Source organism: Cynocephalus volans, chromosome 7 (assembly GCF_027409185.1).
Source record: "Cynocephalus volans isolate mCynVol1 chromosome 7, mCynVol1.pri, whole genome shotgun sequence".
In the NCBI taxonomy this organism is placed as follows: domain Eukaryota; kingdom Metazoa; phylum Chordata; class Mammalia; order Dermoptera; family Cynocephalidae; genus Cynocephalus; species Cynocephalus volans.
In genome coordinates, this window is record NC_084466.1 from 924,062 (window position 1) to 940,750 (window position 16,689).

Sequence of the window (16,689 nt, forward strand, 5' to 3'; positions counted from 1 at the left end):
AACTTACAGACCGGACAGGGAGGCGCCAGGAGCAGGGGGCCCGTCCCCGTCCCCAGGTCATATGAGGCAGGAGCGAGGGGTAGGCAGAGAGCGGGCAGTGTGGCGGTCAGCAGGTGCAAATGGAAGTGGCCCATCCCTAGTTCTTACCTCTGCCATGGGCTTGGACCACTGGGGCTGGTGTTCCACTTCTAGTGCCTGGCAGCAGCCTTCACTGCGTGTTCCCGTGCCGCACAGTTCACCTCTGCGCTGGAATAACGCCCTGGGGAGAAGCTGTCAGAGAACCCTTCACAGAACGCTTCTTGAGCTTTCTGGTCTTGTGGTGGCTTTGAGGAAAGCTGTGGACCCCCTCCAGGTTAATGCAAACGTGCACACGCACACGCACACGCACACACACACACCTACACTCATACACATCTACAATTTTGTGTCTACAGGAGGTTCAGAGACCCCTGAGGCCCCACCAGCCCAGCCCCTACGTGAGGACCCCACTTTGGGACAGCGCCACCTTTCCCTAGATCCCCGACCAGCATTTCCAAACTTGTTCCATGGAGAAAAGGGAAGCCTAACAATGAATGCTGGAACAATGGACAACATCCCTTGTAGCACGTGCACAAAATGGTGGTCACGGCACCGTGGAAGTGAGCAGCTTGCACAAACGCAGCATCACGGCGGAACTTGAGAAACGTGCGACTGAGGAAAAGAAGCGAATCACAGGAGAATCACAGGAGACCGCGTGAGCACATCACTATTTCCTGAAGCATTAAAACACGTAACATGAAACGCAGTGCTTAGGGAGCATACACACCTGGCACAGGGTTAGAGGCAAGGAAACGAGAAGCACAAAACTCAGGCCAGCGAGCCAGGTGAGGAGGTGTCAGTCATAGCCATCGGGCTCACACGCCTGCTCTGTTATTTGTGCAGTCACGACGTGTACCCACGGTTGTTATGTGTGTATGAATGCATCCTTGTGTATTTCATAAGCATATTTCGTACTCTGTATTTCTGAAATACCGCACAACAGATGTCTGTGAAAGTCCTGGCTGTTGTCACTGATGCCCCCAGGCCTGAGGCGCATGCATGCAGGAGGACTGAGGCGCATGCATGCAGGAGGACTGAGGCGCATGCATGCAGGAGGACTGAGGCGCATGCATGCAGGAGCACGGGCCCCGCAGTCAGCGAGTCTGCCCGAGCCTTTCCTCAGAGGTGGCCCCATAACCTCTTTCAGCTCTTACATCTGATATTTAACCCAAATTTCTAAATAATGTGCATGTAGTGTTGTTTCCCGAATCTTCATTTTAGACAGAATCAACTGACTTCCTGTGGTGTTAGTCGACGTTTTTTTAGTATCCCCCAAACTTCATTCCCTCCCCCCACCTTCCCAAAAGGGTTGTCACAATTTTTTGTAGAACGACCGGTGCTTTCATTTTGACTACATAAAATTGTGTTCACTGGTAAATCAAGTAGCATATTAGATCACATTTTCTTTCTCGTATGATTTTCTTTGTTTTTCCTGGAAGTTAGTCATCGCCTCACTTTTCCCACTTGCTAATTCTCTCTTCTTTTCTAAATGTTCCTACAGAAGTGCAGATGCCCAGCAACCATTTTTCCAAATACCTACACTCACCGAGGGGCAGGCCAGCAGGGCTGCTTCTTCCGGGAGAGCGTCTCCCTCCGCGCCTGTCCACGCCAACTGGCCACACTCTCCTTGGTGTGCAGCTCTTGTCCTAGAGCTTTCCTCAGAATCCCCTTGGGGGTGACCCTCTTTCCAAAGGGCACTTTCCTTTTGCAGTGGCTTTCTGGTGAAGGGGATGCAGTTCTGATGCATCTCTACTGCAGCCTCATGCTCCAGGTACCAAATTCCAGGTTGAAACAGTTTTCCTCTGGAATTTTACCAGCTGTACTCTACCTTCTCAGAGTTGTTGTTGAGAAGCCTGCCCGAGGCCTTTTTATTTCCACATCTTTGCATGAGAACTGACAGTGTTTGCTTCTCTCTGAAAGTTGTCAGAACTTCCTTTTCATTCCCAGTGTTCTGAAATCCTGTGCTGGTGTGGTTTGTAAGGAACTTTTAAAACTTACTATGTTGGGCACTTGTTGAGCCCAAAGGACCAACAAGACAAAGAAATGGAAAATGGATGAAAAATGTAAGAAAATTAGGTAATCAAACCAGATGGTCCACCATCTGCCCAAAAGGGGGTCCAGGAAAAGAGAGCAGAGGACACCAGGGGAGAACTTCCAAATAGACAGTCCAGGAAATTTTCCAGGACTGAAGAAATTGGGTCATCTCCCTAAATTTCATTAACCATCTGTTCCATCTCTCTCTAATGTTTTTATTTTGGTTATCTTTTTCTTTTTCTTTTTTTCATTTCAAAGAGGGTTTTTTTTTTCTTGTTGATTATTCCTTTTTCATGGTATTCCATTCTAATTTATGGACATACTATCTTCTCATATTTCACTGACAGTATTAATAGGTTTTAAAAACATTTTTCCTAAATTTTTCTCTGCTTCCTAAATTGTCTGTCTTCTTTCTTCTGCTTTGGTCTTTCCTGTAGGGACTCTCCTCCAGGAGAGCACTGTAGGTGGCTGTTCATTCACATTTAAGAGCGAGACACTGACCTGCTTCCTGGGAGTTCTGCGAGAGGCAGGGGTTCATCCCTGGGGTGAGCTGATGTTAGCTCTTTTCTCTAGGCTCACCGCATATGTCCAGAGGAAAGGACCCCATCCCTCGCCCAAGGGAAGCTCGTGTAATGAAGCCATAGCCAAGCCCTCCATCCCAACCCTGCTGATTACAGGTAGAAAGCCTAACTTCCATTAAATTGCCCAAATTCTTGATGTTTTTAGGACCTTCAATTAGTCTCTTCTTTCCCGAAAAGCCTCAATTGTCTTTAGTGTGTTCTTGTACGCCCACACACCTCTGCACCTCCCAGTCGATGGTTAGGTGTTCTTTGGTCCATGCACCCTAATAAAAATCACAAGTGGCCCAACTCTATCACACCTTTTAAAAATGTTGATGAAGATCTGGGAGGGGGCTCAGGCCTAGGGGCTCTGTCCTCACAAGCTGGCCCAGGTGGAGCTGGCCGTACAACAGGTGTGCACTTGCTCTGATGCATGAAGTGCCACAATGCTTGTTTTTCTAAGTTAAGTAAATTATGGCTCTGAGCTCCCATGTAGCTGACCAGAAATTTAACCTCAATTATTTCTGGGGCATCTCTACTTCTCAGAATCAAATAAGAACATTCTGGAGAGAACTTCCAGTCTTTGGGCTATTGTCACAGGCAGGCATTGGTCCCTCGCGTCCTGCAGAAGCCTCTGACAGCTCCACAGGCAGTGGGTCAGGGTCCCTGTGCAGGTTAATTCTAGGCGTCAACTTGATTAGATTAAGGGATGCCAAGAAACCTGGTAAAGCTATCTCTTCAGGTGTGTACATGAGAGGTGTTTCCAGAAGAGATTAGCATGTGGGCCTGAGTGGACTGGGTAGGAAAGATCCACCTTCAACATGGGCAGGAACCATCCAATCCACCAGGGGCCCTGGAGAGAACAAAAATGTAGCAAAAAAGTGAATTGCTCTATCTGCTGGAGCTCAGATACATTCTGTTCTCCTGTCCATGGACATCAGAGCTCGAGACTCTTCAACCTTTGGGTTCCAGGACTTACACCAAGGACACCATCAGCTTCCCTGGTCTTAAGGCCTTTGGACTTGGACTGAGCCATGCTACCAACATCCAGTTTGCAGATGGCCTATTGTGGGACTTCTCTTCACAATCGTGTGAGCTAACTCCCCTAATAAATCCTCTCTCATTTATTGATAATATATCCTATTGATAGTGTCTCTCTGGAGAACCCTGACTAATAAAGATTTTGGTACCAGAGAACTGGGGTGTTACTTATAACAAATACTTGGGAAAGTGGAAGCGGCTTTGGAACTGGTGTTGGAAAAAGTTTGGAAGAGTTTGGAGGACTCAAAAGAAGACAAAAAGACAAGGGAAAGTTTGGAATGTATTAGAGACTGGTTATGTGACGGTGAGCAGAATGTTGATAGAAATGTGGACAGTAAAGGCCATTCTGACATGATCTCAGATGTAATGAGAAGGGACTTACCGGAAACTGGGGCAAAGGTCACCCTTGCTATGGACTGGCAAGGAACTTGGCTGCATTCGGTTCATGCCCAAAAACTTTGTGGAATGTGGAACTTCAAGGTGCTGACCCAAGGTATTTTGCAGGGGAAATTCCTAAGCAGCAAAGCATTCAGAAAGCTGTATGGTTACTCGTAACAACCTATGCTGAGTTATGGCAGAAAAGGCATGAAGTAAGGCCAGAATTTATAATTCAAAAGAAAGCAGAGGGTGAGAAATCAGAAATCTCTCAGCCTGGCCATGAAAGCAAGGGTATAGCCCAGCAACCATTTCCTAAGGAGATTAATAGAGAAGAAAGGGATCATTAAGAGAAAGGAAAAAAGACCTTGAAGGCATTTCAGAGAATTTGGAGGCTGTGTTTTCCATTACAGGTCCAGAGGCCTAGGGAGACAGACTGGTCTTAGGGAACAGGCCTGAGACACCCCCATTAGTTTGCTGTCCAGGGCCACCTCAGGATGCTGCTCCCCATACCCCAGCTGCTCTAGAATTTGCTAAATTGGCCCCAGGCCTGGCTGGGCCCGCAGCTTCAGAAGATCAAGCTGGGAGGTTTGGCAGCATCCACATGGTGTTAGGTCTGCAGACTCACAGAATGCCGGAACTGTGGAGGCCTGGGAGCCTCCACCCAATTTCAAAGGATGAATGAAAAAGCCTGAGGACCCAGGAAGGGATCTGTCACAGGGCCAGAGTCACCACAGACAGCCTTTGGTACCAGAGCAATGCTGAGCCGAAGAGTGGAGTTGGAGTTGCAGCAGAGAAACCCTACCAGTGCCATGTCTAGTAGAGCTGTGCAAGCAGGACCACCATGGAGACCCCAGAATTGTAGACCTACCAGCATGCAACGCCAGCCTGCGAGAGCTGAAGCATGGCAGGAAACCAGGGAAGCCATAGAAGTGGAGCTGCCCCAGGACTTGGAGACGCAACCCCTGCACCATCGTGCACAAGATGTGGAACATGGAACCAAGTTACATGATTCACCAGCTCTGAGATTTGATGCCTGGCCTACTGGGCTTTGGACTTGCTTAGGACCTGTAACCCCCTTTTTTTGGGCCAATTTCTTCCTTTTTGAACAGTAATATGTACCTTATGCTTGTCCCATCATTGTATCTTGGAAGCAACTTGTTTTGAATTCACAGATGGGACTTTCAACTTTGGACTTTTGAGCTGAAACAAGACTTTGAGGATGAAATAAATGTATTTGTATGAAAAAAGGACATGAGTTTGGGGGGGTGGGGCAGAATGATGGGGACTTAATTGTGTCCCCCCAAAGTTTAATGTGTTGGAGGCTTGGTACTCACTGTGACAGTGTTAAGAGGGTGGGAAATCCTATTATGGTCATTGCAAGGTGGGGCCTTGAAGAGGTGATTGGATTTAAGGACCCTGCCATAGTGAATGGTTTAATTGTGCTCAGGGGTGTGGTTCTAAGGGCTTTAAAAGGAGAGCACATCAGGAACTATTTCTCTCTCTGCTCCACCATATTTGCCATGTGATACCCTGAGCCACTACAGGATAAAGCACTCACCAGATGTGTTCTCTGAACTTTGGACTTCCCAGCCTCTGAAACTGTAAGCAACAAATTTTGTTTTCATATAAATTACCCAGTTCCAGGTATTTTGTTACAAACAACAGAGATGGACTGATAGAGAAAATTGGTACCAGAAATGGGATGCCTATTTGCCCTCATAGTATCACACACAGTATGGCTTCTGACCAAGGAACTCACTTCACAGCTAAAGAAGTGCAGCAATGGGCTCATGCTCATGGAATTCACTGGTCTTACCGTGTTCCCCATCGTCCTGAAGCAGCCGGTCTGACAGAACGATGGAATGGCCTTTTGAAGTCACAGTTACAGCACCAGCTTGGTGCCAATACCGTGTAGGGCTGGGGCAAAGTTCTCCAGCAGGCTGTATATGCTCTAAATCAGCACCCAATATATGGTACTACCTCTCCCATAGCCAGGATTCATGGGTCCAGGAATCAAGGGGTGGAAACGGAAGTGGCACCATTAACCATTACCCCTAGTGACCCATTAGCAAAATGTTTGCTTCCTGTCCCTGTGACTTTACGTTCCGTTGGTCTAGAGGTCTTGGTTCCAGAGGGAGGAATGCTTCCATCATGAGACACCACAATGATCCCATTGAACTGGAAATTAAAGCTGCCACATGGCCACTTTGGGCTCCTCATGCCTGAGTCAACAGGCTAAGAAAGGAGTTGCAATGTTGGCTGGGGTGACTGACCCAGACTACCAAGGGGAAGTTGGACTAGAACTTCACAATGGAGGTAAGGAAGATTCTGTCTGGAACACAGGAGATCCCTTAGGGTGTCTCTTAGTACCACCATGCCCTGCGATTAAGGTCAATGGAAAATCACAACAACCAAATCCAGACAAGACATGAATGGGCCAGACTCTTCAGGGATGAAGGTTTGGGTCACTCCACCACGTAAAGAACCATGACCTGATGAGGTGCTCGCTGAAGGCAAAGGGAATGCAGAATGGGCAGTAGAAGAAGGGAGTTATAGATACCAGCTTCGACCATGTGACCAGTTACAGAAACGAGGATTGTAATTGTGCTCCCTGCTGTGTTAGAATACGTCTCTGTCTGTATACTGTACACACATTAAGCAATTACCTTTTTGTTCTTCCTTATTCTTTGTCATGTACCAGGAGACTTACTGACTTTATACCAGCATTTAAATAATGTTAACTTTACATCATAGTATTTGCATTTAAGTCGTGGGATATTGGGAGAGGGGTAAATGTCATATAAGGATGTTACCTCCTCTTCTGGGAAAAGGATTATTGTGTTTTCAGTTGTATGCAGCATAGTGTACCATGTTAGACAAAACTGTTATGTTATTGTCCCATTTGAAAATTAAGTGTGATTTAAGGAGATAGTATAGACACCAAGTTGACAAGGGGTGGACTTGTGAAGGTTAAGATTCAGGGATTCGATTAGATGAAGGGGTGAATCTTGCTTTCTGTCTGCTAGAGCTGAGATATACTGTTCTCTCCTGTCCGTGGACACCAGAGCTTGAGACTCTTCAGCTTTTGGGTTCTGGGTTCCACCAGTGGCACCATTCTCCCCTCCGACCCTCCCAGTCCTGCCCAGTGTTGTTAGGTACATGAAGGAGGCTTTTGGCAAGTAGGAGGAAAGGACATAGGTACAGGAATATAAGAATAATAAACTTGTGTTGTGAGGGCAAAGAGGAGAGTGGCTGAAAATGACTGATTTGTACTAGAAAACTAGCAAAGGAGCAAGTGGACAGGGAGCTCGGGGAGGTCATGGAAGATCACACTTGGACTTGACGCTTGTGACTTGATCCCAGGGCCTTGCTTTAGAACACCTCACGTGGACCCTGCAAGGTTATTGGCTGTTGTTGAGGATGCCGTGGTCAAGGGGGCCAACACCCGCTTCCCCAGGTGTCTTCAGAACACCCAGTTCCCAGCACGCGGTCCCAGTGTTGATCTGGTGGGAACTGAGTCACTGACTGGAGGCCAGTGTGAAATGCAGGAGGAAAACGTCACAACCCGCCAGGTCAGCTAGCCCGTTCTCCCTCCAGCAAATGTGTCTGCGGCATGACTTCTCCAAGCCAGCATGCCTCCGCACTCTCTAGAGACAGGCCAGTGCTGAGGGTGGCAGCTCAGCACAGGTGCAGCTGGTGGAGGCCACTATGGAGGAGAGTGAAGTGGACAGCATGGGGAGAGGGCACAAGGTCAGCAGTGGGGTGTTAGTTTAGAATGGGACAGACTACAGCAAGGTGATAGAGGAGACAGAGAGGTGTGGAGAAGACACAGAAGGGAGGAGGGTTCAGAGCCCCACCCTGGGACTGCAGGTGGGAGGGAGGGGTGGGCAGGTGGGCGTGCAGGTGGGAGGGAGGAGGGAGGGGGGCCAGGTGGGCGTGCAGGTGGGAGGGAGGAGGGAGGGGGCCAGGTGGGCGTGCAGGTGGGAGGGAGGAGGGAGGGGGGCCAGGTGGGCGTGCAGGTGGGAGGGAGGAGGGAGGGGGGCCAGGTGGGCGTGCAGGTGGGAGGGAGGAGGGAGGGGGGCCAGGTGGGCGTGCAGGTGGGAGGGAGGAGGGAGGGGGGCCAGGTGGGCGTGCAGGTGGGAGGGAGGAGGGGTGGCCAGGTGGGCGTGCAGGTGGGAGGGAGGAGGGAGGGGGCCAGGTGCGAGGGAGGAGATTGGGGGGTCAGGTGGGTGGGAGGAGGGAGGGGGGCCAGGTGGGTGTGCAGGTGGGAGGGGGGAGGGGTGGCTAGGTGGGGCTTTGAGGAACGGCCTCCTGGGTAGCTAAGGTACAGGGCCTGACCTAAGTAACTCTGCCAGCTTCCTGAATTCTCTATGCGGAGTGGCCTTTTGAAGATGAGTTCCCTTGTCATCGAGCATACATCTTTATGAAGCATTTCATTCCCACAAAGTGATATTGATTTGATGTTTTTGGGGGAACTTGATGTCACCTGCACAAATAGATTTCACTCAATGAAAGTTCAACGAAATTAAAAAGCTTCTGGTGGTCACAGGTTTTGGAGACAGAAAAAGAAAGAAATTCCGTCGGAGGCCTTTAGCACATCCTGAACGCGCTGATGGAGAGGACCTGCAGACAGACAAGGCACTGCGGCCACGACAGAGGCCAGGCAGCAATGACAGAGGCCTGGCAGCCAACAAGGGCGGGTCCACTCCAGACGCACAGGCCGCACCGCACACCTCACGCACACCGGTGATGTCTGACTCGTTTAGGAATGAATAAAACCAATGCTATTTTCTAACAATGAGCACAGACTAATATTTCTCCACAAGTCTGCTTCAGACTAGATAGACACAGCTTACTTCAGAGTTTTAATTTATACTGGAGCCCTCCACAATTATACATGCAATCCACAATCACACCTCACATTTTTGTCCCTCTACCTCAAGTATTTTTCTCAAAAGGATGGGCTCTTAAAGCCAATGTTTATAGGGAAGCTCTGCTTCAAAGCACTTGCTATGTGGCAAATAATAAATAGACACAACTTTACCTGCACAAGTGGTGCTGCCCAGCCGCCTCATTCTGACTCTTTATTATGACAACGTCATTCCTTACACATCCAACTTTATGCATCTTTGGGAAAAACAAAAAAAATGCAATTGTGGTAGTACCTGCTACAATTTGAGTGCTTTTGTCCCCTCCAAAATTCACAGGTCAGACACGTAATCCCCGATGCAGCAGTGTTGGGAGGTGGGCCTCATGGGAGGACTAAGGCTGCTGCTGTAACGAGGGCTTTCGGAGGGGTTCTCTCCGTCCTGCGCTCCTGCCGTGTGATGACGCAGCAGAGATCGGGCCTCCCCTGCCAGTGCCTTGCTCTACACTTCCAGCCTCCGAAACTATACAGAATACGTTTCTGTTCTTTATAAATTATCCGGTCTCAGGTATTATGTTCTAGCAGCACAAAACAAGGTAAGACAGTACCCCTTAGGGAATTCCTTGTAAGGGCCAGACCTTCATCTGTGTGAATGGAGCATGTAATAACCAAAATATACTTTTTAAACACCAAAAGTTAAAACTTAACGAAAAAAATTGGCTGAAATTTTGTGCAAAAATTAACATAACACAAAAATCTAATTTAAAAAGATTTTCAATAAATTTCTATTAATTATACCCTAATCATAAATGGCCTTTATTAAAGAATGCACATTCTTGTGATTCAAAACCAAACATTTTAAGAGTGATATACTTAACAGGAACTGACATAAAAGTGTTTTATTTAAAATAGTTATAATAAAAGGCAAATAGACATTTTAAGATATTTCTCACTTTAGAAAACATAGGCTTTAAGAGTAAGCTTCCAAACACAATGCCAGAATTAAAATTTCATATCACAGAAATTTTTAATAACAAATATTTGACCAGATTATAATCCTAAAGTTGTACAATAAATAAAAAGCCTTTCTAATTTTTTTTTACCAAAAGAGTCATGAATTGATGAATTAACAATAGAAAGTTAATAATTTTGGGAAAAGGCACGTCCAGGCAAAACAGTCAAGGCGATTTGTAAAACGCAGTGTTATAGCTCCACTGCACACAACCGACTGACTGCAAATAAATCACTCTGGAAAATTCTAAAACACGACAGGAATATTCTGCAGAAGCCAGGCAAGCATGAAGACACTGCTCTTTGCTAGTGTTTTTCTGTCCCCAGGGCATGAGGCCACAGGGATGAGCAGTCACAGGCCCCTGAGAAGAACTCGCTGCCCGCAGAGGTTCCCCTGTCCAAAGCCAGCATCTTGGTCCATCAGAGACTTGGCCGTCTCTCTGGTCTGGGCACACATCTTGTAACTGCAGCTCTCCACAGCACCGGGGCAAGTAGGAGGCTGAGCGTGGTCACACTCAGTATAAGAAGGTACACCTGCAACAGGTAAATGCAGAACCTGTTCACACTGAGCATAAGGAGGCACACCTGTACAGGCACCTGGCTGAGCACAGTCCCACTGAGCAGGTCACCTGCAAACCGGATGTTCACTGCTATCTCTTTAAGGCACAGAGTACAGCCACAGGTGAGAGGACATGTGGATGCTGGAGGGACTGAGTTTTGATGGTCCTGATGAATCATCAGATAACACTACTAACTAGTCACACCGACCAGCACAGAATCCCTCACACTACTGAGACAGCCTCGGGGCAGGTGTAGAGGAGCTTGTTGTACAGAATCCCACTCTTCAGCAATTACTCCCCCTCCACTTGACCAGAAGACTTCTCCCGTATCCCTCACTTGCGGGACAGAGACAACGCTGCACTATGAGTGCTGGGCGGCACTCCTGAGGCTGCAGTAGAGCCTTATGGAAACACAGCCCACACCCGCGTCTCATCTTTTAGACGGTCCTGCATCAAGCTGTGAGCTAGCAGCTCAGATTTTAAAAATTAGTTTTCTTCCTCTTACAGGAAATATCAGAGTGACAGTCAAAATTGTTGCAAAAGATAATGGTAACAGTTCGAGCAGTATTAACTAGTCATTTTCATCTAAAATAGTCCACATCCTAAACGAGGAGATGGCAGCAAGGCCCCCCATGCCCACTTCGAGACCAACACTTCAGTCCCCGGCACTTTGAGCCTCCAGCCACAGCCCAGACGGACAGTGTGGATATCACGTGTGTGCCTGGGACATCTGCCCCAAGGCTGAGCCTGTCACATAGGGCACAGCACAGCCAGCGACAGACACTCACCTCCCGCGAGATGATGCCAGCTCTTCGCGCTCGGCTCCCCAGGACAAAGGAAAACTCGCTGACCTGGGCCAATCCCGCGGAGACGATCCACTTGATGTACTGGCTGCTCCTTGGCAGGATGAGAGACAAGACCAGCGCTGCCAAAACAAACTGCAAGAGTGGGTCACCTAGTTACTAATGAAGACAGCACCCAGACGTGATCAGAACTCACACCAGCAGAACACCCAGATGTGATCGGAACTCACACCAGCAGAGCGCCCAGATGTGATCAGAACTCACACCAGCAGAGCACCCAGACTTGATCGGAACTCACACCAGCAGAGCGCCCGGATGTGATTAGTACTCACACCAGCAGAGCACCCGGACGTGATCAGAACTCACACCAGCAGAGCACCCAGACGTGATCAGTACTCACACCAGCAGAGCACCTGGACATGATCGGAACTCACACCAGCAGAGCGCCCAGATGTGATCAGAACTCACGCCAGCAGAGTGCCCAGACGTGATCAGAACTGATACCAGCAGAGCACTCAGACGTGATCAGAACTCACACCAGCAGAGCACCCAGATGTGATCAGAACTCACGCCAGCAGAGTGCCCAGACGTGATCAGAACTCACACCAGCAGAGCACCCAGACATAATTAAAATTCACACAGAGAACCCAGACAGCAGATGCTGCAGAAGCCCTCCAATAACATGTAACATTGGGAAATGCACCCAGAGGCATCTGAAATGCCCAGAGGCGCCAAATAAATATAAAATATCTTAAATATGTCCACACAGAGCAAGCAGGCAAAATCAAGGGTTTAGATTCACTGGCAAAAAACAAGCCTTTTTGCCCCAACTAATTTAATAGCATTAAGTATTCTATTGCATTCAAGATGAAATTTTTTTAATGAGAGAGATGTGTTTCTCTGGGGTGAGCGTCCCAGAGCTGGGGGCCGGCTTAACAATTGCCAGAGATGCTGGCTCCTTAAAATGGAAATATTTGAAGCTGACTTTGGCAGTGCAGAGAGCCAGATGACTACTGAACACATTACAGGCTAACACAGGCAACTCGATAACTGGTCATCATCGACAGCAGACAAACGGGGAGTATCCGTGCCACCTTCAGTGGCCTCTGAAATCCATGCCTGTGAAGGTGGCCAGAGTCAGGACCCGCTGTGCTTCAGACTCATCAGGAATGAGTACTTATCTTGGGGATCTAGAGGTGCTTGTCCCACTTCAACTGCTGGTCATTCCCAATCTTAAACGTCCTCAATTCTGAGACAAACCAGAGATGACTGAGCCCAACCTGAATCTGTGCTCCGCCCCCAGGGTCTGCCAAGGGTGTCTGAGCAGAAGAGCCCTCTCTGCAACGTGGGCATGAGCAGGTCCCGCAAGGCAGTGTCCCCCAACAGGCCCTCGGAGGCACAGGGCACGGCTTCAGACCCAACGTAGCCACTGCCCGAGATGCGGCCCACAGGTAAGGTCTGTGCCAAGCAGCAACGTGGACTTCAGCAGCCACAGATTGCCCGGGGGAAGGGCCAGTACCTTCGTGAGCACCACCACCAAGGTGAGGAACACCAACACCGTGAGCTCATACACCACAAAGGTAGGGAAGACGTGCAGCCCTGTGGGAAGACAGACAGGACAAGTCACTCCATGACCACCGGACGGCCCACAGAAAAGAAGCCTTTTCAAGCTCACAGCCACTCTCGGTGACAAGTCTACAGCTCCACTGTGCACAGTGAACCTGCACATGCCAGCAAAAGCATCGCCCGCCAGGGAAAGGCTGCCCCCGGGACCGCATCCCGCAGCAGGGTCGCCTGCAGAGCGTGCAGAACACCGGAGGCAGACGCCAGCCGACTCTCCTTTATGAACGTGTTCTGGCTGAAACGCACATGGTCCCTGCAGTCTGTAAACAAGTGAGAGGCGCCACCAGAAGGAAGGAGCACTCATCCACAGGCCAACGGCACCCAGAAGGCCACAGTCAGGGCCGCCTGGCGTCGACATCCCTTTTCCGCGTTCACTTGACTCGCACACGTTGAAAACAAAGGGGAAACATTTCCCTAAATATTTTTCTTCTGTTGCTCTCCATGCCCCTCCTGGAGCCTCCTGTGGAGGCTGCTCAGGCCCTTTGTCCAGCAAGGGCCACCGAGGGTCAGGCAGGTCGGGTGCGGGCCCCAGCTCGGGCTGCCCCCCTGCTCTTCCCACTCCCACCGGTGCCCCCAGCCCTCGGCGGATACCAGGGCCCCGAGTTAAAACGTGCAGTAACTTGCAGCTTGTTACCTTGCCGTCATTCTCAAACCATCTGCCTCTATTTTCTTCAGAAACACAAAGGTAAAAGCCCCCATTTTCCTTCCCAGGACATGATCTCCTCTTCCCCTGAGGTGGGAGATGCCCCGCCGCCTGCTCCACTCGGACTCCTGCGATCAGCCGAGGGGCCCCTTGTCCTCACACGGGGGTCTGCAGTACGGACCCCTCCTCCGACCTGCCGCCTGCCTCCTGCTCGTCAGGTCCCGCCCCGCTTCCTTTCTCATGTCCCCTGGCCCATGACAAGCTCCCCGTTTCTCGCCAGCCCGAGCCATCCCCTCTGGCTGCCTCACTCCCGAGCCTTGCAGGTTGGCCATGGGACTTGGGTGCCCAACCAAGCCCTCCTTTGGCTACATCCCTGTTCAGGAAGTTGCCGACGTACTGACCCCACGTCCACACACCTGGCTGAAAGGCCGCACTCCCGCCCCATCCCATCCATGCGGGCTGCCACAGCCCGCACTGTGGGCATCAGGCCTCTGCCCTCCTGGTCCCCATGGTCCCCCATGGGCTCACAGCCAGGAAGAACCTCCTTCCTAAGAGTTTCCTAACGACCCTCCTCCCTCCAGCCTCTCTTCCTCCCCAGGACGTCCTCCTTGGCACTTGTCTGGTCACCAACTCCTGAAGCTCATCCCGCTTCCTGCGCTCAGCCACGCCAGGCAGTGTCCAAGCCTCTGTCCCCACCAGGCTGTGACCCCCTCCCAGAGGACACCTCTCCACTCTGCCTCAGCGCAGTCCTCCTCTCCTGGGTGGGAATGAATGAACCACCACGAAACTGAATTCACTACAGTCAGCACTTAGAAACGTCAAGTGAGAAACGGGAAATCTGCACTTCAGCATCGTTCACGTGTAACTGACAGGAGGGCACACGGGCTATGTTATGATTTCTCTACTTACAGTCACTTGTTCTCACAACACACAGCACAATGGTAAACCGCATAGGCTCTAGGCTCACATCCTGGATCTACCACTTACTAACTGTGGGCCCCAGCCAGTCTCTGAGGTCTGTGTGCCTCAGTTTCCTCTTGTGTGAATGTGGATTTGGGGGACAAGTAAACAGAATGTGTAGCCTAGAACATGCACGTGGCCCAGGACTGTCTGAAGCAGCATCTCCACCTGTGGCCATCACACCCCGGCCCACAGACGTGTGGGGGAGCAAGACCTGCGAGGTGCCCACCTTGCAGGGCTGACATGAGGACCAGGGGTTTCAGCACCAGATGACCCTCTGCCCTCGCCCAAGTGGCCTCTGGCCTGACCCTGCGACCCCTCACACCCTCCCTGGGCACTTAAGGCTCTTCCCTCTGCACGGAAAGCCCTTCCTCACTTGGGGCCAAAAGCTGCTCCCTGCTTTTCATGCCATCAAGGGCAATCTCTCCTCAGAAGTGCCATGAATTCTCTTCGGTGCTGGGCCTCTAAGGACTGCCGTCTCCCACCTGTGGGCAGTTGCTAGCCCGTGGCTGTGTCTTTGAGTTGCTGCAGGGCCCAGCACAGAGCAAACATCCAGGGTGGTTTGTGTAAGTGGGAACTCCCATCCATCACTTCTGCCTCACCAGGTGGACCCTGCCTCCTACACACAGCTGAAGGCATCTCCTGAGTGCTGCTCAGACCCTAAGACAAAACCTTGCTGTGCACAAGTTTCTCAGCTGGCAGGGAAATTAACCTGAATTCCCTGGATATACTTAGTGTAAAGAACCAATGCAAAACATGCAGGATTATTATTTTAACAGAAAGCATGGTTCTCAGTATCATAAGGACCCAAGTTTGAGAGTAATTAAAGCAAATATGTCTGTTTAAATAACATATTCATGAAATTTTAGATTTTTAACAAGAACAACTCTAAAATATGCATATTCAGTGAAGTCCCAGCTAATGAGACTCAAGGTCACACACACTAGGCAGGTGACCTGGGGATGTAGTAAAAACTAGGTTAAAACCTCACCAACTTGGGCTGACCCCGTGGCTCACTCGGGAGAGTGCAGCGCTGGGAGCGCAGCAGCGCTCCTGTCGCGGGTTCGGATCCTATATAGGGATGGCCGGTTCGCTCACTGGCTGAGCACGGTCACAAAAAAAAAAAAAGAAAAAATTAAAACCTCACCAACTTTATTAGACCTTGTCTAAAAGAAGGTGTGTCACCAACCCAGTAATGGAAGGTCCAGACATCAGAATTAGCAGAGCTTATTTAGCACACTGAGGGGAGTCACCAGTCATGAAGGCCAGAGTGCAGGAGGAGGAGGAGGCAGAAGAAAGAAGAGGGACAGAGAGAGTCCAACGTCAGCCGAGAGAGTCTCTCGGGGACACAGGCTCTGGCGGGGCTCCCCGCGCGGGGTCCGACGCTGGTGCACGCTGCACCGTCTTGCACGCTGCACCGTCCGGGTGACAGAGCGACTGACGAGAGGCTACACTTCACTGCTGATGACTGTGGGGCCTCCTGACTTTGTGCCTTTCTTTCAGGGCTGTGGGGCTACTTGTGGCTTTTACATCTTCAAACACATTTCAGAACTAGCTTTTCCATTCCTGGTCTCGCTGGGACTGTGCAGACTGGACTAGTGTGGACTGAAGTGTGTCAGTGGACAGGTGCCAGGTGGACACACTGGGATCTCAGATGCCAAGTGATTCTCCACCTTCTCGCTTCCAGTGTGGCCACTGGAGATGCCCCAACACAGGGAGATGTCTAGAGAAGCTCACCTTGGTATGTTCTATTTATTTTTTTTGTATCGAAATTAATACTTCCTCCAAAACTTACCATTTCAATACATTAGTTTAGGTGGCTGACCTACCGTGTGTCCATGACTTGCAGTGTGGGGTCACTTGCACCCTGGTGACACTAGTATAACAAGGACAAAGTTCGTCTTCCTCGGAAGGTCACTGGTTTTCTTTAATGCCTATGAGTAGCGCACACCTTAGTGCTAATAAAAGATGACAAGGAATAACTAATCTGTGTACTTCAGTGAATATTTTCCCTCTTTTTAAATAAGATTTCTCTTCAGACTCTAGAAAAATATAAATAGTTTCTGGGTGCTAGCAATCCAAATTGAGATGTACGGAATAGACTTACTTTTTATGATGACTGTTGTTGCTG

At 49.8% G+C, this 16,689-nt stretch overlaps 1 protein-coding gene across 7 annotated transcripts in view; it reads right to left on the reverse strand.

The window, feature by feature from the left end:
• Positions 1–9,922: 9,922 nt before the first annotated feature.
• Positions 9,923–16,689, reverse strand: part of TMCO3 (transmembrane and coiled-coil domains 3) — a 44,861-nt gene continuing 38,094 nt past the window's right edge. For 3 of the 7 annotated variants that reach the window (XM_063101831.1, XM_063101833.1, XM_063101832.1), the window contains exons 11-13: positions 12,852–12,931; positions 11,318–11,467; positions 9,923–10,503 (exon numbers count right to left, since the gene is read on the reverse strand). In XM_063101831.1, coding sequence (XP_062957901.1) covers positions 10,390–10,503; positions 11,318–11,467; positions 12,852–12,931 — 344 coding nt within the window. In that variant the 3' untranslated portion in view covers positions 9,923–10,389. The remainder of the gene's footprint in view (positions 10,504–11,317; positions 11,468–12,851; positions 12,932–16,689) is intronic. The other 4 variants (XM_063101835.1, XM_063101836.1, XM_063101834.1 and 1 more) reach the window with 3 other exon arrangements.